General features: G+C 56.6%; 1 protein-coding gene across 1 annotated transcript in view; it reads left to right on the forward strand.

The window, feature by feature from the left end:
• The window catches only part of FER1L5 (fer-1 like family member 5), a 55,390-nt gene that overhangs the window by 13,594 nt on the left and 18,522 nt on the right, over positions 1-23,274 (forward strand). The window contains exons 9-30 of the mRNA XM_067540351.1: positions 227-257; positions 2,284-2,399; positions 3,178-3,298; positions 3,837-3,940; positions 8,231-8,303; positions 8,782-8,894; positions 9,575-9,688; positions 11,419-11,596; positions 13,321-13,445; positions 14,121-14,221; positions 15,488-15,677; positions 16,158-16,313; positions 16,458-16,589; positions 17,035-17,198; positions 17,893-18,007; positions 18,172-18,274; positions 18,862-19,055; positions 19,291-19,467; positions 20,190-20,334; positions 20,595-20,672; positions 21,077-21,258; positions 21,363-21,521. Of these exons, the coding sequence (XP_067396452.1) occupies positions 227-257; positions 2,284-2,399; positions 3,178-3,298; positions 3,837-3,940; positions 8,231-8,303; positions 8,782-8,894; positions 9,575-9,688; positions 11,419-11,596; positions 13,321-13,445; positions 14,121-14,221; positions 15,488-15,677; positions 16,158-16,313; positions 16,458-16,589; positions 17,035-17,198; positions 17,893-18,007; positions 18,172-18,274; positions 18,862-19,055; positions 19,291-19,467; positions 20,190-20,334; positions 20,595-20,672; positions 21,077-21,258; positions 21,363-21,521 (2,871 nt within the window). The remainder of the gene's footprint in view (positions 1-226; positions 258-2,283; positions 2,400-3,177; positions 3,299-3,836; positions 3,941-8,230; positions 8,304-8,781; positions 8,895-9,574; positions 9,689-11,418; positions 11,597-13,320; positions 13,446-14,120; positions 14,222-15,487; positions 15,678-16,157; positions 16,314-16,457; positions 16,590-17,034; positions 17,199-17,892; positions 18,008-18,171; positions 18,275-18,861; positions 19,056-19,290; positions 19,468-20,189; positions 20,335-20,594; positions 20,673-21,076; positions 21,259-21,362; positions 21,522-23,274) is intronic.

Below are 23,274 nucleotides of genomic sequence, written 5' to 3' on the forward strand. Positions count from 1 at the left end.
CTTTTAAGTACAGAATAAGGAGTCAAGAGACCCAGGTTTTGCCCTACATCTTGGGCATGGCGTTTTGCCACTTTGTGCTTCGCTTTCCCCACCTGTGTGAGGCTGAGTTACCTGAAGGGGGGCTGTGAGCTTTAAACACGCGAAGATCCTGAGAGGATTGGCAGGTGGTGGTGGTATTGTTATCCGCGGGCAGATCCCCTAACCTGCTCCGTTTTCCTTTCCACAGCTGGAGGTTGGACATTTGTACGACTCTCCTGGTAGGTGAAGGCTGCTGGTGGAGCCATTAGGCACATTCGGTGGGTTGGGCTGTTCCTACGGCTGTTCCTGTTCAGATCCCCCCCAGACAACATCCCAGCCAGGATTTCAAACCACGCCCAGTTGCCCTGAGTTTATTCTCACCTTCCCTTGGTGCACCACACCCCTCCAGGTGCTGGCACAGCTTTTGTCCTTCACTTGGTGACCCTGTGTCTCTCTCACTGCCTCGTGCAGGGTACGTGCTCCTAGCCCCATCTCATTCCCAGAACACTTTCACAAGAGATCCTCCACTTCTCTCCGGCCCCCTCGTACCACAGCAATGGTGCTAACACTCCTTACCCACAATAGGTCCGGGATCCGGGACCCTTCCCTTCCTGCATGGTGACCACTCCTTGGAAATGTAGCCTCTCTGAACCAGGGCTGGAGAGCAGGTGCTAATAGATACAGCTTGTATTGCTGCCGCCTGGGCCACAGTTTCTGTAAAGGGAGGACACCAAGCCAGCAGTGGCCACCAGAGCCAGACTCACTAGCGGACACACAAAGTGGGGAGTGGTAAATCCTGACGAGGACAGGTCACTGCTTCCGAGAAGTCTGGGTTGCTTGGTAAACTGGGCCCGAGCAAACAGTCTGCTTTGTAATATAGCTCCAGTGACTGGACGCAGCTGGGAACAAAGAATGCAGGCCAGCCTTACAGGCGGGGGGCTCTCTCCTGGGAAGCAGGGACTCTGGAAAAGGTTGGGGCTGTGATGGGGTTTTCCCTCACTGCTTGTAGTGTCTCCTCCTGGGAGTAGCTCTGCCAGCTATGTCACTCTCTCTGCAGTCTCTCTCCTCCTCTCAGAGCAGCAGCTTCTGGTTTATGGCTTGGCCCCCCAGCCAGGTCACTAAGTTCCTCCCCTTCCAGGGAAATCACAGACCAGCTGTCCAACATCTCCCATGCCCTGTGCCATTGCCTGGCTGGTAGGGAACCCAGGCCCACCCTTGACACTGGGTTCCAGTCCAATGCCCCTATAACATGCAGCCAAACGCCTATCTGTCCTCACCCTGGCTGCTGTTTCCCTGGGTTTCTTCCTACATAACTGACTCCCTTCGGGTTTGCCAGCCCACTTTCCCTCCTCTCAGATAGTGAGCCCTCCCTTTGCTGCGTGCAGCTCCTGGGCTTTATACAGACCCCTCCTCTTCCTGCCCAGCTGTGCCTGCCTCTAATTAGGGGCCTCCTTCTAGCCTATATCTCCCCCCTACGGGCTGCTCAATTAGTCAGTTAGGCTCAGCTGGCCTAATTTACCCTCCCGGGGGCCAGGGTGGGGAACACGCCCCATCACAGGGGGCCATGGAGAATAATCAGGTGAACATGAACCAGCCTGACACTGCGGCCAAAAAGAGCTAAGGCGACCCTGGGCTGCGTAAACGGGGATCTCAAGTACGGGTAACGAGGTGATTTTCCCTCTGTATTGGGTACTGGTGTGACCGCGGCTAGAATCCTGTGTCCAGTTCCGAAGGAGGTTGACAAATGGGAGAGGATGCAGACAAGAGCCATTAAAATGAGGAAAGGATTAGAAAACACACGTATAGTGATAGACTCAAGGAGCTCAACCTATTCAGTTTAACAAGCGATGGTGAAGGGGGGACTTGATCCCAGCCTCTAAGACCTACATGGGGAACAAATACTTGGTGACGGGTTCTTCAGCCTCGCAGAGGAAGGTCTAACCCCATCCCATGGCTAGACGCTGGAGCTAGACAAGCGGACTGGAAATAAGGCGTACATGTTTACGAGGGAGAGTAATTAACAATTGCAATGTACCGAGGGTCATGGTGGATTCTCCATCACTGACCATTTTTAACTCAAGATGGGATGTTCTTCGGGATGGCTGTGGGGCAGGCCTCTGGCCTGTGCTCTGAAGGAGAGCAGACAAGATGATCACAGTGGACCCTTCTGGCCTGGCAGTCTATGACTGTAGAGAAGCTAAGGGTGGGGTGGGAAGAATACAAGAAGTTGCGTACATAGCAGACCCTGCTGTTCTTCTCTGCCAGGCCATGCTCTCAACTGGAAATGGCTGAGCCTCTACCACCCTGATCATTTGAATGCCGGCTTGAGAGGCTACTTGAAAGTCAGCCTTTGTGTGCTCGCAGCTGGGGACCAGGCACTGGTAAACACCTCCTGTGACAGGGACCTGATACTTGCAGTGATCACGCCGAGTTCCTACCCCATCCCACGCCAGTGCCCAAACCACCGCAGCTCCCTTCTGCAAAACGCACTTCGCAGATCGTGATCTGCCAAACACGAACGCCACCTAAACCTGCACTTGGCCGTTCCTAGGCATCCCTCCAGGACCCCCCTTCAAACCCTGGTTGGAGCTCACTGGACCCACCTATCAGCAAGACTCGGCAGTGACTAGCTGAATGCCAGTGCGGGGCTTTTAACGCAAGTCAGGGGTGATTCAGCGGAGGAGCCCTGCATTGTCAGAAGTGCTGAGCTCCCGTTGCGTGCAGAGTCCACGGTGGCTGCTCAGCCTCTCTGAAAATCAGGCCCTGGTGCAACTGGTTGGTAGCGTCTGCCACGCTTGCATATCTGGCTTTGTGCTCTACCCATCCCCAGGCCATGCTCTCTGGCCCCTACAGGCCACCCTTCACACACAAGTGCGCTAAGGTGACCCAGTTGTAGCACAAGGCCCCAATCTTCCTCCCACTGGAGCCCATGGCAGAGTCCTCATTGCTCCAGAGGCCTGGGGATCTGACCCTAACACCGCACATATGACACAGTAACCGTTGTCTCGCTCACCACGTGCCTCTGGCTCCCTGTATATCAGTGAAAAACCTGCTCTCAGACACGCCCTCTCCCATGCTCGGGTGCTCTGCTGGTGGGGCGGTCTTGCTGTTGTGTTCTGCCTCTGGGTGCATCCTCAGCACTGTTCTCTCCTCCCCCAGGAGCCGGACGAGCCTGCGGCACATGAGGATGTGGAGTTCGACCTTCTCAAGCCAGCAGCGATGCCCGTCTGCACGGCCACCTTTCAGCTCCGCATCTACAGAGCCGAGGACATGCCCCAAAGTACGTGTCATGTAGAACAGAGGATATCGCTCCATGGCCTGGAAAGGAGCTGTGCTCTGCTAGTCAGAGCACGCAATGGGAGCCAGGACTCCAAGGATTGTTCCTTGGTCTGTTCAGACAGAGAGCTCTTTGGATGGGGACTGTGCCTTCTTATGTATATGCAGCACCTAGCACACTTCTGCCTGCTACCAGAACACAAGTAACGCAAGGGTTTGACAGTCCCCATAGCTCACCCCTCTGCAGTGGCAGCTCTTCGGGGGCGCCGAAGGCAAAGCCTACCTATTTGAAGTGAACTAGATTAGGATCTTTGCCCGCTCTTGTACAGTGGCAGTGAGTGCTCACGTCCACTGCCTCTGCCTGCTTTCCCATGTCGCCAACTGCCCCTGCCCTTTCAGACTCTTGCTACCCTCTACGCCACCCTCCCGCCAAGAAAGCTTTTGGGTCTCCCCCTGTAGCACAGAGGTGCTGCATTCCAGCAGGAGCAAAGAGCGCCAGCCAAGAGCCGTCTGACACGAATGCCTCTCTCTTCCCTCTCCAGTGGACGACTCCTGCCTGCATTACTTTAGGTCTATGTTCCAGGTGCACGTTGACAAAAGGATCTGCGTGGACCCGTCGGTGGAAGTTAGTTTTGCAGGGAAAACGGTAGGTCCCGTGCAGCTCTGGTTAGAAAAGTGACCTCGTGGGAGCGGTGTGTTCTAGAGCATAGATGGGAAAAAACCCCAGCACCATGCAACTCCCCTAACCACCAGCAAGGCTTGTGCTCTAAACACCCACACATACAGATAGTAATGAATGCGTGGCCCCTAGAAATGCCGTGGAAACAGAGGGGATAGAATTCAGAAACCCCGCTTCTCCCACGGAGAATCCCCATTAGCTGTTGGCAGCATACAGCCTGTTACACACAGCGGAGCAGTACTGATTGCGTCCAGTAGATGACAAACACACGCTGGCCTGGTGGTTGCGGAGGATGTAGTGCCATCTAGCAGAGGTTTCAGACACGCAAATACACAGGTATAGTAAAGCTAGCAGTAGGAATTTCGAAACCACACCAGGGACTGAATCCCGATCCCATTAGTAAAGTAACACCTGAATGCTCTTGAGTCACCCAGCTTTCTCCTGTTACCACAGCATGGCTGGTAGTTACTATCCTGCGGCAGTTTCCAGAGCGAACTTGCTCTGTGTGAGTCCAAGCCAGATTTGTTTGCAGTGACACAGCCAAGCAACTTACATCCCTGGGGGCTGGAAGTCAAACTGGGCCCTGTTGTATTACTTTAGATGAAATAAAGGGGCCAAAGGTGTTCACCTAACCCAGTCACTGTCTGACATTAAACAGTCCTAAACAAGGTCCAGGTTTCGTATACAGAGACCTCTGCCCGCTCAGTGCTATGGCAAACACACTATTCTTTTAACTTTTTATTAAAGATACAGAAGAGACGGAAAAGCAGTTAAAGCCTTTGAAATGTAAAGTATTAAGTACGGCTTTAATTTTAACAAGAATCCTTGTTCCCTTTCCCTTTAGCTGGCAAGGGTTTTTAGAAGGAAAATCCATCTTGTTTGACAGTCTCTTAAATAGACAAGGGGGGGAAGTGATATCTCTTCTGTTGGTGAAAGAGACAAACTTTTGAGCTATACAGCTCTTCTTCGGTAGAAGTTGATCCGATAAAAGACCCCTAAAAGAGAAGAAATGAGTTGAGATGAGCTGGAGTAGTTGCTGCTGCTGTTTGTTAAAGTCCAAAATTGTCTTTCTGAATACAAGAGAAAAAGGCCAAGTCTACACTACAGCCCTATATTGGAATAACAACATCACTCCGGGGTGTGAAAAATCCACACCGCTGAGCGACATAGTTATCCTAACCTCATCCCCCCGGTACACAGCACTGTGTCACTGGGAGAGCTTCTCCCGGCCACATAGCTACCTCCTCTCGGGGAGGAAGATTAACTACGCCAACAGGAGAAGCTCTCCTATCCGCAGTGCACGAAGACAAGCCCAAAGTTGGTGGAGATGGGCTGGAGATGTCAGTGTCGTTGTTAAAGTAGTTTTAGAAGGACAAGCACCCTTGTTTGACAGCCTCTTAGATGGTATTAAAGGTGGTAATAACTGTCCTTTTTGGGGAAAAGAGAAGAAGCTAGTTGAGACTGGTTGGAGCTGCCATTGCTGCTGCTGTTAAAGTCTGATCCTGTGTCTTAAGAAGACAAAATGAGACACACAGGGGCAGAGAAAAGAGCAGTACAGGTAGAAAATGCAGCTTCTTTCTGGTGTGACTCACTTGCAACCTCCCTGCTGGAGAAACACAGGGACAGGCACTCTAAGGCCTGGCAATCTTGTAGCAGCATTGAGCTATTTAGGGCATTGCTTTTAGCTGCCTCTTTCTAGTCACAGGTTTATAGCAGCGTTACAAAATACACAGGCTTGACTCTTGTAAACAGAAGGAAAAAGGAGAGAGCTGGGAAAGAGAAGAAATAAGTTAGGAAAGGAAAATGACACACACAGGGGAGAGAGAAAGAGACAAAGCCTCACATCCCAGGTGGTGTTTGAGACTCACCTGAAGCCAGCAGGGGTGGCGATGTCATCTGGGTTGGTTGGATCAGGACACGTCTCAGGATCAGGATGATGAAGGCCCAGGGTCCCAGGTAGGGTGACCAGCTTGCAACAGTAAAATATCGGGACATAGCAGGGCGGATCTGGATCTCCCTGCCTCTGCGGGGGCTTGGAGCTGTGGGGCTGCCTGTGACAGCAGGGAGCTCCGGGTCCCCTGATGGCAGCTAGAAACTAAATTTTCCCCTGAATATCGGGACAAATGGCGTCCTGCTTGGGCCGCAGGACAAAGGGTTAAATATTGAGACGTCTGGTCACCCTAGTCCCAGGCGATGGTGGGCGTAGCCGTCAAGAGGGTGATGCCGGCTCCAGTAACCTCGGTCTGTTCAGTATGTTTTCAAAAGGGAGCGATGGGTGGAATAGCCCAGTCCCTCATTGTTTTGTCCGCCAATTAGATCTAATATCCAACACACCAATTTTGGTTCATTAAACATCCGGCCTCACATCATCTGTTTTTAATAAGTAGAATTTCCACGCTCCTTGGATTATATCAACGTGGCCTTCTTGGTTAAATTAATCCAGTTTCTCTGTCCACGTTTCTTGTACCTATTCCCATCGGCGTGTGTTGTTATAGTTCACTGTGACATCCTGTGAATGTACACTCACTTTTACTGTTAAACTCACAATCAGGTTAAATGTGTAGGCCCAATTCTCACAACAGCCCCTGCACGTCAGGGTTGGTCGACAGGCCCTGGGCCACCCTGACTTTGTGTTTTAACAGTCACGGAGGAGCTGCCCCAGCTGTTAGGATAGTCTGATGTGCTGAGACGGGGAGAGCCGTGTTGGTTTTCCTGGCCCTTCTCCCAACTGTCTTGCGGGGAGCAGAGCTATTGGGGGTATCACGGGGCACTCCGACACTGGGAAATGCCAGTCGGGGCACCGCCCGTAAGGGTGGGCCACTCCTGTGCCTGCTGTAAGCCCCTCCAAGTCACCATCGGTGCTCATGATCCCACGATGGGAGTGTAACGGGCGGCCGTGCTGACGGCCCTGGGACGGTACTGAACCCCACCTGCTGCAGTGCGGTCTGGAGCAAACTCTTGTTTGCTGGGGGAAGATCTGACCTAGGGAGTTGGAGTGGGAGAAGGAAGTGATTGCCCTACAGAGGGTGTAGCTGGAAGGAGAGGTGTCGATCTCTGGTTTCTAAGAGCTGCCATTTAATGTTCTCAGCGCCGAACCAAAGTGATCCCAAGAAATGCCAACCCTGAGTGGAACCAGATGCTGTTCTTTCCTGCCCAGGTGAGACGGACAATGCTGGCAGAGCCTGACGATCTGCACTGAACATCTCCCCTGCATCCCTTCTTTCCCCAGTGTGTTCCCCAAGCTCCGATTTCCTGAAAGAGGATCAAGGGAGGTCTTGCCATAGACACCATTATAGGGTCTCAGTCTGGGAGAGCCTGCATTTGCAGCACACAGTCCCAGGCGTATTCGCTGGCAGGCAGGAGAAGTGGCACATGGTGCTCGTGAAAGGCCATGTCCTTCCTCTCCTGTGGGAGCTGTTTTTCTCCCATGCACGTGTTCCTGGCCCGCTCCCCTGGGAACACGGGGATTGCTGTAGTGGATCCATCCTTGCAGCAGTGGAAGGGGCTGGAAACCCTGTGTGCAAGGAGGAGAAGGAAGAAAGGCCCAGGCCCGTGGCTCTCCTAAACCCTGGAAGAGGGGGAATTCCACAGAAACGTTGCCTGCCTCTGCTCCCCTAGACAGCGCTTCAGCGTCTCCATCCAGCGACCGTCCCCAGCCCCCCGGCTGAAGGGTATCCAATGGCTCTGTCATCAGTTCACAGGGCAGCATCCTTCTTAGTGTGCCAATGAAAGCAGGGCAGCCCGGCCACATAAACTCTGGGGAGGAGGAGCTTGGTTGCGTCATTTAGGGGACCCTAAGGCGTCAGATGGCCCGTGGGGCCTGGCCCCAGGGACGTACGCTCTTCTCACCGTCCACCTTCCCATTTCAGTTACCTTCCGTGTGTGATAAGATCAAGCTAACGGTTCTCAACGGGTAAGCAAGGCTTTGGACAGCCCCCTGGAGCAAGCGATCCTGGCCACGTGTTACCACGGAGGAAGGGGAGTAGCTGAGGCGGGCAGGCCGGTGGGATGAGGGAAAAGCCAGCGAGGACCCGGTGGGGTTGGTAGATCCACATACACGTTGCTCCGTCGTACGCTGGAGAAGGCGGGTCCGGCCCTTGCAGCGGGACGAGGGAGGTCAGGAAGGGTCCTTGGTTCTGGGCGAGTTCATTCTGCAACCGGCCCTCAAGGAAGCTCCGTCTCCTGCCCCGAGGACCTTATTGCAGACGGGTCCCGTGGGCCACAGGAGTGCGGGTGTTGACCACAGTCTCATGCCAGAGCTTTGGCCAAGTTGTAAAGACCCTGGTGCCCGGCCACGGAGCCCTGGAAGACAAGGACGGGGCCGGCAGAAGCCGGTGTTCATAGACCCCCGGGTTTGGCAGGGACGAGCAGAGCCGGTTGGCTTTTTGCTCAGCAGTGCCCCCGCCCGCTCTGAGGACCCAGCCAGCCCCTGTGCTGTCTGCTATGCACTTCCAGGGACCGAGCAGGAAAGACGGACGTCCTTGGGACCACGTACATCAGCCTGTGTCCCAGGCTCTGACTCGGTCTCAAGTTGCAGGGCGGGAGGTCTAGGTTGGACATTAGGAAAAAGAGATGAAGCACTGGAATGGGTTACCTAGGGAGGTGGGGAATCTCCATCTTTAGAGGTTTTTCTGGCTGCAGCCCTGGCTGGGATGATATAGCTGAGGTTAGTCCTGCTATGAGCAGAGGGTTGGACTCGATGACCTGAGGTCCCTTCCAACTCTATGATTCTATGATTCTATGACTGCACATTGAGAGCGGGCTTCCTTCCGGGCCCTCTCACTCTCTCAATTTCCTCTCGGCTCCAGGGGATTTCTCTGGCTTCCTGCCGTGCTTTGGACCCAGCTTCCTGACCCTCTACGGGAGCCCCAGGGAATTCACCAGCCTCCAGGACCCGTATGAGAAACTCAACTCCGGGAGCGTAAGTGTCTCCCGTCCCTTCCTTGGCCTGGATCCCAGACAGAGCAGGGGTCGCCACAGCTCCCAAGCATGGGGCTTGCCACGAGGCCATGCCACTGGCCCCTAGCATGGCATCTGGCCCCTAGCATGGCCCCTAGCATTGCCACCACAGCAGGGGGCTGACCCTGGCCCTCCGTGACAGGAGCACCCTACAGGTCCCCAGGCGGCTCCGGAGACGGGTGACTGGTACCAGGTGGGAATGAAAGAGGGTGCCCATTAGGCGACAGCCCATCTCCCCAAACACCCAGTGCCTGTCCTCTGCCTTCTCCGCTGAACCCAGCGCCCGGGGGCAGGGTCGCTCCGGGGAAGCAGGCCGTTTCCAGCACGCAGTGCTCCCAGCCTGCGTTGCCGGCGTGGGGAAGCGAGGAGGAGGAGAAGGGGTCTGGCGGAACAGGGGCAGACCGGACTTTTGGGGGGCAAGGTGCACAAGGAAGAAATCGGGCAGCGACCTTTCTCTTCCTGCACGGCCCGTGCGTTGCCTTTTGCTGCTCTGGCTTGTCCCAGACCACTTGACGTCGGGCCTGGAAAAAGAGTTTCCCCTTACCCCTCCCTCTCTTCTCTTACCCCTCTTACAGGGTCTCCCATCCCCTCGCTCTTCTGTCCCCTTCCTGCCCCTTTTCTGACCACCCATTTGTCTTCCAGGAGGAAGGGGTTGCCTATCGAGGCCGGGTTCTCGTGGAATTAAACACCAGCATGGAGAGGGCCCCCGCCCAGGAAATCGAGGATATCCCTGCAGAGGCCGTAGCCAGGGTGGAGGTAACTCACCATGACTGAGGGTGTGACCCCGGTTGGCCAGGGCTTCACAGCAAATGGGGCGGGGAAGGGGAGCAGGGCACAAATCTGCTCAGCAACCAGTCCCACCGGAGGGAAGCTGCGTGTCATCGGGGAATTGTAACGCGGCCTAGCCGGCCCTGTGTGAGCTGTGATATCCCTGGGAACGGCCCATCGGCTCTTCCAGGAGCCCACCACTTTCTCTTCCGATTGCAGGGCCATTTGATTGGGTTGATGCGCAAAACAGAACAACCCAGCTTCATTCTCAGATCCCAAGCTGCGTCTGCAGGGACTGGCCGTTAGAAGCAGAGGTTCACTTGGCTCTTAACCACTTTGAGACAGGAACCACTGAGACACAATAAACCTGGAAACCCGGCCCGCCCCCCGGCAGTTCTTACTGTCACTGCTCAGAGCAGACTTGCACAAAACACGTCCGGGGGCCGTGAAACAGGCAGGGCCCCGCAATCTGTCCTCTTGGTGCTGGGGGAATATTGGAAGGAGGCCGGCCTTTGGGAACACGTCTCAGCCAGTTACGCTGATCACGCCACAGCCATCCCTCGTCCCTTCGCACCAGTGCGCACCTCTCGGGGGCTCTTTAGCCTGCTACCGGCGATGGGGACGTCGGAGACAGAGCATTCGGCCTCCCCGCACGGAGGAAATGCAGATGGAAAATGACAAACTAAAGCGCTGTAATACAGTGGCGGAGGGAGGGTCCCCGGCACCAGGAGCCAAGCCTACATTTGTGCCCCCCACCTCACGCCCCCCCCTGCGTAGCACAAGAGGGGTCCCGGTGCCACCCCCAACTGCCCCAGGGAGGGGGGTCTGTACCTGAAGGGGGGGCGTGAGGCGCAGAGGGGGGCTCAAATGCAGGCTCCGTCGCCCCCCACTCCCTGCACTTACCCAGCATGTGGGGCTGCCTCTCCCGCTGCAGCCCTGTGCCAGCTTGGACGAGGGGGGGGGCCTCAACCCCCAGCCTGGGGGAGGGGCGCGCTGGGCCGGCCCTTCCCAACAGGCAGAGGGCGAGGGGTGCAGGAGGCTGAGGGATGGTTGCACCAGCTTCTGCACCTCCCCCCCCGGCACATCACGAAGGACCTGCCCGGGCCCCCCCCAGGCCAGGGGGTGAGGCTGCCCTATCTGAGCCGGCGCGGGGCTGGAGCAGCGGGTAAGCATGCTCTGGGCCAACCCTTCGCGGGGGACGCAGGAGGCTCTGCACTGCTCAGAGCCTCCTGCACCCCCTGCATGTCGTGAAGGGCCGGCCCAGCGCCCCCCCACAGGCCGGCACTCAGGGGCCTGTCCCCCCCACCCCACTCGGTACGCCACTGCTGTAATAGTTAATGCTGTCCCATTTTGGAAGGGAGATAAAACCTCCTGCTTCAGGACCGTCCTGGGAGCAGCTTAGCCCACAGCTGCTATTGTGAGGACAGGAACCTAGGACAGATCCTGACCCCCTTCCCTCAGAAACCATCAGCCCCGGGGCTACGATCACATCTCCTGCTGATGAACGGGCCCAGAGCGAGGATAAGAGCCTACTGCTGCCGGCAGCTGGGCCCGGGGTGTCACTCGCTCAGCTCGGCCAGCAGGGGATTGTTCTTTTGGTGGGTCTCTGCTGATGCCCTGCCGGATGGTGTGTAACACGGACAGGTGATAGTGACCAAGACACCGTCACCTGCTTCCTCCCGGTCCTAACCCTGCCTGTTGGCTCTCTCCTTTGCTAGCGATACTTGTCCCGGCGCAAGTATGGCTTGTGTGCCATCTTCTATTCGGCCACCCTGCTGCCCGCCCTCAGGGAGCTGATCCAGTTCGAGGTCAGCGTCGGGAACTACGGCAACAAGTTTGACGTGACGTGCAAGCCCTCCGCCTCGACCACCCAGCACAGCCGCGCTGTGTTTGACGGTAGGAACAAGGCGAGGGGAGGGGAGAGGGGACAGGCTGGCCCGGAGGCAGAGGATGGGGTGGAAGAGGAGCCAAGGGCTGGGAGAGCGGAGAGGAAGTCAGGAGAAGGAAGGAGCTCTGTAGGGATGGAGGGGCATAAAGAGCCAGTTTCAGGTCGGGCAGAACGTCCATTCTGCGGGAAATCGTGACATTTCGACGTTTGTTTCTCTTCCAAATCAGAATGAAAACAAACAAATCCAAACATTTCCTGTGAAATGACGTTTTTCAAAAAAAACGGCGTCGGGGCTCAGGCGCGGCGTTCCGGTTTGATAAAATGAAGACGTTTCCATCCCATTTTCGGCTGTCTGAATTTCATAGGACAAAAATACTCAGTTTGAAACCAAAAGTTCTGTTCCCATAAGGCCGGAATGTTCTTTTTGAGCTTCTTGAAACACTTTTTGACAATTTTTTCCCCTCAACAAAATCACGTCGAAATTGCCGCATTCCCACGGACAGTTTCTGTTCTGACAAAGTGGCGTTTTCCCAGTGGAAAACATTTATTGGGAAGCTTTTGACCAGTTCCCATCCTGGCCCTGTGCTTTTGTGGCATATCGCCGTGGCATATCTCCTTCCGTCTGGGGGGGGGGCCTGTCGCAACCTGGTCCAGTCCCAGTCTCTGGACAGATGCCAGTCTGTTGTGAGGGGATCTCACATGTTCCTAACCCCTGCATCTGAGTAGTGACTGGTCAGTGTCCCTGCTTTGAGTCAATCAGGTGCAGTTCCAGATGCAGAACCTGTGTCTGATGCCCCCCCTTAGCAATGGGACCCCACAATCCAGCCACCCAGCCCCTGAAACCAGATCCCCAGCCCCTCCACGGCTCCCCAGTTGCTAAGACAAATTCTCTCCAGCGTCTAGTGGCTGGGCGAGCTCTGGTTTCTCTTGTAATATCCTTCAGACACCACAGAGCAGCACAGCAGTGAACGTAGGCTGAGCACGGCATTTCTTTTCAACACACACTTTACGGTTAAAAAAAGCAAGCGAGAGAGTTACAGATCTATGGAAAACAAGGAATCCCTAAAGCCGCCTGCACCCCTCTCAGTCCTTAAGGGAAGTCAGGTCCTCATGCCTCCGCTGCTTCTGGCTGAGTCATCTGACCCTGCTCCTCAGGGCCGGGGGTCCAGTGGAGACACTGCTGCTCTCCCAGCCATGGGCTTAGACCAGACTGCGGGGATTCCAGCCCCCTGCCTCGGACAGGCTTCTGGGGACAGGCAAGGGCCCAGCCAGCTGCAACCCCATTGCTCCACGAGGCGAGAAGAGTTTGGTGGTGATAGCTCTTGATGGTCTTGTCATCCTGTCCCAACAGAGCTTCCTCAGGGCTTGTCTACACACGAAAGTTAATTCAGATTAAGGTAGGGTGTGAACTGAAAGTGTGGTCACTGTTCTGGACTAACTGCACGTGCAGACGGGCCCTCTCTACCGGTCAAGTTCCTGCTGATCTGAGCCCCAGAGATGGTTACAGTTACAGTGTTCCCAAACCCAGGTGGAATTCGTAACTGGATGCAGACCAATTCCACAAGCTGTGACATGCATCAGGCCCTAAAAACCCAGGGCCGGCGTTGGGAGAGAGAAGCTCTGTAGGAACCGTACTGCGGATATTAACCCACCTAGCCTGATTCCACCCCTGGCATCTCCCTAAAGAGCTGTGCTATCCTGAGCCAAGTGGTTCACCCTTCTTTCCTTCCAGGAAACCATTACCACTATCTGCCGTGGTACGACACCAAGCCAATGGTGGCCATCACCTCTTTCTGGGAGGACGCTAGCTACCACATGGACACCCTGAACATCATGCACTCCATACGCGACAGGCTGGTGAGTGTGGGTCCTGGCTGCGCAGGGAGCAGGGCAAACCGCTGGGAACAGGCTGCAAAGCAAGGCATGAATTTGGGATGAGAGACAGTGGTAGAAAGGGGTCATGCAGCACTTGGGCTGCACACACTGGGACACCCCATGCATGTCTGGAACGCGGCACTCAGTTCTGGACCGCTCAGTGCCAGAGAGATGCTGACAAAGTGGAGATTGCTCGGAGAGGAGCAACAAAAAACATCAGAGGCCTGGAGGGGTGATTTCAGCAGCTTACCTTGCCCTCGCTCGGCTGAGTGACGTGTGCAGAAGAGAATGATCCTCCGTTGAGAGGAAATGGTCTGGATGGGTCTTTTCTACCTCTAATGATCATTATAACTTCATTGTAGCTCCCGTGCCAGCCGCCCCCAAACCCCTTGTGCATTGGCCGTCCCTCGTTTCTTTCTACCTGTGGCTCGTCTCTATGCCCTCTCCTTCCCGGCTCTAGACGGATCCAAATACTCCAGCTGTCCCGTGGGAGGAATGTGGGGCCCTACCCATCAAAGTGAATGGAAAGATCCCCCGTTGTCTTGAGTGGAAGCTGAATCCAGCCCTAACGGCTCTGTAACTCTCCCACCAGAGGGAGGAGGAGCCGCAGATAAACGGATCCATGTTCAAGTCTGACTTCATTTCCTTCTCCATCAGAAATGGAATCTGGATGCTCTGAGGTCTGTCCGAAACGCTGATGATCCGTTTCTGGGTAATGTCTGGAAGAAGCTGCTGACAGAGCTGCTGGAGGACTGCAGGTGAGCCGGGGCGACCGGACACTACATGGTCTGCACTGCAGATCAGACACCCAGGGCTGGCCCGTGCCAGCTGACTTGGGCTCACGGGGCTTGGCGAAGGGGCTGTGTCATTGCAGTGTAGACAATCACGCTCGGGCTGGAGCCGGGCTCCAGGACCTGTGAGGTGGGAGGGTCCCAGAGCTTGGGCTGCAGCCCAAACCATCACAATTAAACAGCCCCTTAGTCTGAGCCCCCGCAAGCTGGGGGCCAGCCACGGCTTTTAATTGCAGTGTAGACGTGCCCCTGTGGGCAGATCAGGAGTGTGAACGGCGCAGCTGCCGTCTCTGAGGCTGTATAATAAAGTAAAACGTTGCTTTCCACGCCGGTAGCTGTCCAGGATCTCACAGTGCTTTGCAGAACAGGACTCCTGGGTTCCACTCCCCGCTCTGTCCCTGGCTCTCAGGGACCTTGGACATCAGGGCCAGACTCACAAACGAGCTCGGAGCCAGATTTCCAAGTGTGCAGCACCCTACGTGCCCCCCATGTGCTGATCTCCTCTGGAAGCCTGGCCCTTAATTGCTCCGTGAGTTAGCTTCTTGCTGTGTAGGATGGGAATAATGCCTAGTGTTATTAAACCTGAAGGGCCGGACTCAGAGACCGCCGGGCTAAGGTGCCGGCTTTCTCAGTGCTTTGTTCCCTTGCTGGATCTCCAGTGTCTGTCTCTCCACTCGCCATCTACTGGCTTCCTCGCCTAGCATGGAGTCTGCAGCTCAGGCTGTGTCCTCACTACAGGTCTTTGGAAGGGAGGAGTTAGGAAAACAGCAACAAAAAAGAATATGGGGCTGGAGAGCTAAGAGGGTTAAATCGTGGCTAAGCAATATCCAGGGCGTGGGGAACACGATAATAGTCTGCAAAGGTCCGAGGGGTGCGAACCCCAAGGAGGGAGGGGAATTGTTTAGGGTGGCCGCGGGGGGTAACTAGGAGTTACGGGGTTGAACTGAGGCTGACTCCCAGGGAAGGTTTCCTGCCAGTGAGATCGATGAGGTTGTGGGACCGTCTCCCGAGGGGAAAGGGTGGGATCTCCATTGCTTGGGACATGTGAAACTGGACTGGGCAGAGCACTGGCGTATGTGCGACAGGGAGCAATCAGCAACCAGGAGAGGGACCGGCCACGTCTTTTCCAGTTCTGACCTCTGGGTCAGGTCCACATTTCTCATCTCTCCGCCTGTGAGCTGAGGAGCAGGTCAGTGAGGAACTCCAATCTCTCCCTGCTGGCCCTCCTTGCAGAAGGCCGCTGCCCGGTTTGGAAGGTCGCGTGACAGCCACAGTCCTGGATCAGCAGCTGCGGGACCTGCGCACTCGGCTCCTCCACCAAGTAGCCAGGTCTGCAGAGAGGCTGAGCGCTGGGGCTAATCCAAAGACCCTGATCCTCAAGGGAGAGGACTGGCTGCAGAGGATCGACTCCGTCATTGTGGAGGTAGGCCCATGGCCTTGCACCCCTGCCCCAGACACCATCCCCAAGCTGCCTTGCCACCCCGCAGCTCCTCGGGTGTCGTGCTGCCTGCTGAAACGTGTGCCCGGGGCCCTGCCCGAGCAGCGCCAGAGCTGCCGTGCTGCAGCTGTCCCGGGATGAGCAGCTCCCAGAGCAGTTCTGGAGCAGAACGAGGCCATGCTTAGCCATGGGGCCTCCTCGCTCTGCCGTCTCTGACCTCACTGCTCATGGCTGGAGGTGGGAGCTAGGAGTGATGCGGGGTCAGTCCTGCCTAGCTCACAGAGGGGCAGAATGGCTCTGCCATCCCCCTGGGAGCTGCACCTTCAGACAGGCCTAGCAGGGGGTAAGTGGAGGGCCAGGCTGGCACGAGGGGGATGCACCGCCCTGCCATGAGAAGAACAGCCCAGCAGGTATCTTGCCCTGTGCCTGCAATAGCATCTCTCCCATCTCTTCTCTCCACCCCAGCCCCAAGCCAGCGTGCCCGACGTGGTGATCTGGATGCTGTGCAAAGAGAAGCGGGTGGCCTACGCCCGGGTGAAGGCTCACACCATCATGTTCTCCAAGGCCGGCCCCAGCGCCTGCGGCAAGCAGTGCGGGAAAACCCACACCCTCTTCCTGAAGGTAGGAGATGGGCCGGGATCTCTCTGCCCCCCCGGGGCTGCGGGGAGCCGGAGGGCCGAGCGGCCGCTGGGCCGGCTCTGCCCGCACGCTGAGTGGCTGCTTTTGGAGTGGGTGCAACGTGGCCCCCGTGCCTGTCTCTTGCAGAGCCCCCAGGGGGATGGGAAGGACGACACCCTCCACGGCCAGCTGCGCGTGCGAATGTGGCTCGGCCTGGTGATGGACAGCCAGGAGTTCATGAGGCATTGCGAGGGGACGATCCGGGTCTCTGCAGAGACGGTGAGGAAGAGGAGGGCAGCATCGGGCGAGGTGATGGGGCAGGGATAATCTGCAGCGGCTTCCCTGGGGGGAGGGAGGGTCGCATTATTTCCTGGCTGGGCGAGAGCAGCGCTGGTGCGGACGGGGAGTGCTGTGTGCACTGTGTGACCCCCCCAGCAGTCAGTAGATCGTGACACCAAAGCACAGCCCGTAAGAACTCACACACACAGGGCCCCCACATGGGGGGGAAAGGGTACACTTTACAGAGGCCCCCGGAGGCCCGGCCCAGGCTGCAATCCCCATGGGTATGTATGTGGGAGGGGGCCCATGTTACAAGTCTGTACTGGGCCCTGCACACGCATCGCACACCCCTTCCAGAGCTCGCCTCGCTCCCAAACCCTGCCCTGCGTCCGCGGAATGGCACCCTGCTCTGATCTGCTCCCGCCTGTGTCTGTCGCTCCCCCAGTACGAGAACCAGATGAAGATCTTTGGGAAGTGGGGCTCCACGGGGCTGATGCAGCACCCCAGCTTCTCGGACATAACCGGGAAGATTGGTCTCCCCCGGGACAAGTTCCAGCTGCCCAAGGGCTGGCGCTGGGATGGCGACTGGGCGGTGGAGCCGCAGCGGAGGTGCGTGACGGATCCTGTCGTCAGCGGCTGAGAATGTCCACCTGCCGCCCTGCCCATGAGGCCGTCTCCTCCAATGGGAACCTGACCAGGGAGGGTCCCAAAAACTATTCAGGAGGGAGGGGCTACAGAAATCCCCCCTCCCATGTGCATAGCACTGCACCATGAGGTGTGCTGGCGGGGGAGGTTACACCACTCTGAAACATCTGACATGGCCAAAGGCAGGAACCAGAATGAACGGGCTTTGAGAGACCTCCTGGGTTGCAGCATAGAGTTCACCTGGGACACTGCCTGGTGCAGGCTCCTATTGATGGACGGTGGTTAAAGGGTTAAATGTGACTCCAGTTGAGTCCCCCGCCTCCGTGCTTGAGTGGGGGGGGAGAGCTGAGCTAGGGAGGGGCCTGGAGCGTGGACTGCACAGCTGAACTGTGGAACTCACTGCTGCAGGATACTATAGAAGCAAGTAGATGAGTCCATTTCCAGGAGAGATTAGACATGTCCCAGTCGGAATCGTGTCTGCAGTCATGCTAGCGAGGTCAGTTGTCCCAGGGCTCTCAGACCTCGAATCAGGCCTCAAGGTGTCAGGATTGCGAGGAAGAACGTCTTCCCTCATTGGTGGTGGGCTTCATCGGACTCCTGGGAAAAGCCACGAGACGAGGCTTCCGCGTTCCTGACTCTGCCGTGGCCTCCCGCTCAGGTTGCTGCTGGATACGGAGACCAACCACAGCGAGGTGCTGGAGGAGGTGTACGAGAACGAGACCCGGCAGCCAGGGGAAGAGTGGGCCCCGGCCCCTTCTCCCAACACCGATGCGGTGAGGAGAGGAGGGAGCCCCGGACAAGGCCAGCGCGGGGTGGCGGGAGGTGTCATCTCAGAGGTCTGTGCCATCAAACCAGAACCTCTCCTGCCCCCGTGCGGCTCTGGCTTGTGCCACCCGCCCACGTGCTCAGCCCGTTTCCCCTGCTGTCTCGGTTCCAGGCCGGAGCCGCCGGAGCCCCCAAGGAAGGAATCGTGTGCCCGAAGGGCTGGCACTTCGAGGAAGGCTGGAGGGTGGAGGTGAACCGAGCTGTGGACGACTCTGGCAAGTGGTCTTCCTGTGCCAGTTTGCAGGGGAATCGGCGCTGCTGCTGGGGGCTGGGATGCGGGCTTCACTCCAGGAGTGGAGCGGGCTGAGAGCCAGGACCGAGCCGCTGCCCACCCCGATTTGTGGGGCTCGGTGCTGGCTCTTCCCCTTGGCACGTCACGAAGGGCCTGTGGGGCCAACCCTGCCCGTGGCAGCAATGACCATCCGCAAGGCCAGCCGGCAGCCCAGCTGCCGTCAATCTTTGCCACAGAAACCACGGGGCCCCCGCCCAGCCACGGGAACCCCGTGCATCATGGGAACTCCAGGAACGTGCACGGGATGCTAACATCATGCCCGGCACCGGGACCATATCTAGGGTTTGATCTGCCTGTGATGGAAACTGGCCCAGGGAGCAGCCGTGCAGCACGCTCCCTGCCAGCAAGGTGCAGACACCGGCTCCACCCCGGCTGCCGCACGGGATCTGCCCCTCGGCAGTGCCTGTCCAGCCCAAGAGGCGAGGCCAGGCTGCATGGTTTCAGGAGGGAGGGATGAGGAGGGTGTGATCGCTAGGGATGTGAGCACGCCTGCCCGGGGTCTCCTCCCAGGTCCTGATGGCGGCGTGGTTCCTCTCTCAGGCTGGGAGTATGGCTCCAGCACCGGCTCCACAGGCATCCCTGGGTCCTGGAACGCCGCCGAGAAGACGTACCATACGCACCGGCGTCGGCGCTGGCTGCGGAGACGCTGCCGGGACCTGAACGCTCACAGTCGGGAGCAGGCGATCACCTCCTTCCTCCAGCTGGTAAGCGGTGGGAGCCACCGAGGTCAGGGTGCCTCCGCTGGTGTCAGACGGCGGCGCTCCTCTGCAAATCACCCTGACTCCACCAAAGCCGACGGAGCTGTGTTTGCAGATGCCCCTCCAGGTCCAGGGACTTTTCCTGAGCCTCTGGAGGCTGCGGAATTGAGCCGGAAAGCTGGATTGAACGCTGCCTGCTTCCTCGCTCTTCCCTCTTTCTCAGCCTGTCCCATTTTTGCAGCACGCTGCGGAGAAGCTGGCAGAGGAGGACAGCTGGGAGTATGCCTCCTTCTTTGGCTGGACGTTCCACCTGCAGCCCCGGCCGCATGATACTTACCGGCGGCGCTGCTGGCGCAGGAAGCTCGTGCAGGTGCAGCCTGCCAGGGTGGCTTCCATTTTCCTCTTGGAGGGCTCCCTGGTAAGGCGCTGGGCAGCAAAGGGCCACGGGAGGGGAGGGAGGGGAGCACTGATCTCCCGTCCCCCAGGCTGCAGAAGGGAGTCACTGCCTAGGGACCCAGGTGGAGCGCACGGGACTACAGGCGTGTGCGGTTTCCCTGCTGCAGCCAGGGAGACGGGAGATCAGCGACGAGGCAGCCCCCTCGCTGCACTCCTTCTGTCTGGCTGCAGGTGGGGGGGAGGAGAGCTGCTGGCAGAGATTGGTGGCCCTTCAGGGTTGTAAAAATGATACCTGTGGCCCTCGAGCCGAAAAGGTTGGGAACCAGTGTGCTAGAGACCGAGGGATACAGGCCCTGGTCCGTTGTCTCTTTCCTCTCCCAGAAAACACCTGGCCAGCCACTGGCACGAAGCGGGGTCCCCCTACGCCAGAGGGGGCTGATTGCCAGAGAAGGGTCAGCGTGCCCTGAGTCAGGCTGCTCCCCAGAGAGGAGTGTAGAGGGTGGTTCCGCAGAGGCGGGCGGCTCCGGGTATTGTGTCGGTGAGGGTATGTAGCCCGGGAGAGAGGTGGGTTTGTAGGCCCCAGTGGAGTTGGAAAGAGGAAGCAGGACCTCCAGCAGGAATGGGGGTGCTGAGGGTGCCCCGGACAATTGCGAGTCAGCACGGAGCTCCACCCGGATGCCAACGCCTCCAGCTGGCCACCCTGTAGCTGCGGGGCCCAGGCGCTGATGGTCACTCTCTGCTCAGGGTGTGGACTTTGAGGATCAAGAGAAGAAGGAGGCAGAGGAGGAGAAAGAGAAAAAGATCCCGGAGGAGGGAGGGAGAGAGAAGAGGTCCCCAGCCCAGAACATCCTGCAGCTGAACACCCCTCTGATCACCTGCGTCTTCCAGCGTGAGTCATGGGCACAGAGGGAGTCGCCCCAGGACCCCCACAGGAAAGTCTGTCCCCATCTGCCCAGCCATCCACTGATGGTTTCTGGCCCCTGCAATTCATTAGCTCCCCTGGGCCCCGCTCCATGGCCAGAGTGAGGGATTGTAGCGTTGGCAGCTGGGCCCTGGCAGCCCTGTGCTGAATGGTGGAGGGGGAAGACACCTGCAGGGCAGTCCTGCGTCCCGGGTAAGGATCAGACCTGGGAACTCTTCCTATTCCAGAGCCCAGTTACTACCAGCTGCGCTGCTACATCTACCAAGCCCGGGATCTGACACCACGCGACGGCAAGAGCGTCTCTGGTAGGTGACACGAAGCATACCCCGCCATCCTCACCACACGCAGCTCCAGACCTTCCCTGCTGCAGCCCCCATCTCCTGGCATCCCCAGCGCATGACGCCTGGGAGCTTAGCACAAATCTCCTTGGGGCCACCCCCACTATCCCCCACCGAGGCCAGACAGGTCCCCGTGTGGGGCGTGGGAGCTCGGAATGGCATGCATGTATAAACAGTGGCCCTGCGGGTTCCCTGCTGCTGAGTCCATTGGATACAAGGGGCTGCCCATGAGCCCCGGGGATAGGCGAGCTCTACATCTCTACCACGCCCTTGTGTGCAGACAGGAGCACGGAGACACCGCCTGCTCGGATGGGTGCCTGCATGTGGGTCTTAGCACTGAACAGCCCCTCTCTCCTGTCTCCTTCCCCCAGACCCCTACGCCCATGTGTCCTTCCTGCACACGAGCCAGCGCACGCAGACCCTGACTGCCACCCTGAGCCCCCGCTGGGACCAGACCCTCATCTTCGACCGTGTGCTGATTTACGGAGACCCCCAGGCCACCCAGCAGGACCCGCCCCTGGTGGGTTTGGAGCTGTTTTCCCAGGAGATCGTTGTAAGTGCAAGGCTGCCAGGGAAGGGGGTTAAAGGCGGAGCAGGGGAAGGGGATCTGCAGGCCCATGAGTCACATGATCTGATCGTGTCTCCTCTTTATATTAGGACAAGGATGACTTCCTGGGGAGGAGCATGTGTCCCCCACTAGTGTGTCTGGATCTCAGCTCCAGACACCTCCCCCACCTCCAGTGGTATCCAATCACAAGGCAGCAGAAGGAAGTGGGCGAGCTCTTAGCTGCCTTTGAGCTCCTCTTGGATACCGAGGTAAAGGGGGGGGGTTATTTGGGGGGAAGGTGTTTGCACAAACCGTAGGGGAGGGGTCACAAGCACTGTGGAGGGAGGATTAGAATTCAGGACCACCTTGACTATTTGCAGAGCGGGTCTGAAATCAGCAAGATGAAATTCAGGTGAGACAAGGGCAAAATGCTGCACTTAGAAAGGAAAACGCCACGGCACGAATACAAACGGGCAATCCCTGGCTCAGTGGTAGTGCTGCTGAAAAGGATCTGGGGGTTATAATGGCTCACACAGTGAATATGAGTCAACAGCGTGATGGCGCAAAAAAGCTTCTTCCTTGCTGCTGATTAAGCCTATTACTTCTTGTCCTGCCTTCACTGGACATGGCGAACAATTGGTCACCGTCCTCTTTGTTACTGAAACCAGGTGGGATGATTCCCACGACTGGAACGTTAAAACTCAATGCTTATAACCGATTGAGGAAGGATCAAGTGGGCAGACGGAGGCAGAGTGGCAATGTACGTCAGCAATGGCATTACGTGTTTCTGAGTCACCGATCGTTTGGACGAGAACCTTCTTGAATGCTTATGGATTGATGTGCTGATGGCTAAAGCACAAGATGGGGTATTGGCGTCTGCTACCGACCACCGAATCCCACAAAGGAACAGGATAACTGCTTCCTTACACACCTATCTACAATGTGTAGGGAAAACCCTATATCATTATGGGGGTCTTCAATCTGAGGGACGTATGCTGAAGGTCTCATGCTGCCAGTACTAAAACATCCTTGGAATTTCCAAACTTACAGATGACAATTTCCTAACTCAAAAATGTTGCATCCAGCACCGAGAAATTCTATATTAAACCTCGTCTTCCCAGATGAAGAACTGATCACAGAACTAAATATTTATGGTCACTTATAATCACGACTTGATCACATTTATAATGTGCAAACAGAATGAAGTCCAGACCAGTGGTATATATGTACTTGGTACTTTAAACTGAAAACCGTTATTAGCCAAATCACCTAGAAGGAAGTATTTAATCAGAAAAATGTGAATGATAATTGGGAATTGTTTAAGAACATCTTACTAGATGCCCAAAAAGCCACAATCAAGGAAGAAGGCCATACTGGTTTTAAAAATGACCTGGTTTAGAGGGGAAGTGGAGGCAGCTTTAAAAAAAAAGTAATGGAAGAAAGGGGCTGTTGATAGTAAGCGAATATAAATCAGAAGCTAGGAATTGTAGAAAATTGATAGGGGAAGCAAAGGGACAGAAGGAGACATCTGTGGCCAGCAGCATTAAGGACAATAAGGAGTTTTTTAAGTATATTAGGAACAAAAAGTATCCTGCCAGTGGAATTGGTCCCTTATTCGATGGCAATGGTAGAATTATCAACAATAATGCAGAAAAGGCAGAAGTGTTCAATACATATTTCTGTTCTGTATTTGGGAAAAAACAGATGATGCCGTCTCATCATGTGAGACCACTCTCTCCATTCCACTCGTATCTCAGGGGGATGTTAAACAGCAGCTGCTAAAGTTAGACATTTTTAAATCAGCAAGTCCAGATAAATTTCCGTGACAGTTCTCGGGATAGCCAGGACCTTGAGTCACCTTGTTGCCCTCCTGCCTTCAGCGAGAAGGAGCCTTGCAAGTGCTTCACCAGGTGTCAGCTCCCTTATAGCGCCAGCCTGTTAGCACTCTCCTCTGCGCTAAACCTGACCGTACAGGTTAACAACCCCAGCCCCCAAGATACTTTGAAGTATCCCCCGGCAGTG

This window comes from Emydura macquarii, unplaced genomic scaffold, assembly GCF_026122565.2.
Source record: "Emydura macquarii macquarii isolate MOO-44397 ecotype Brisbane River unplaced genomic scaffold, CSIRO-AGI_Emac_v2 contig_573, whole genome shotgun sequence".
NCBI lineage: Eukaryota > Metazoa > Chordata > Testudines > Chelidae > Emydura > Emydura macquarii.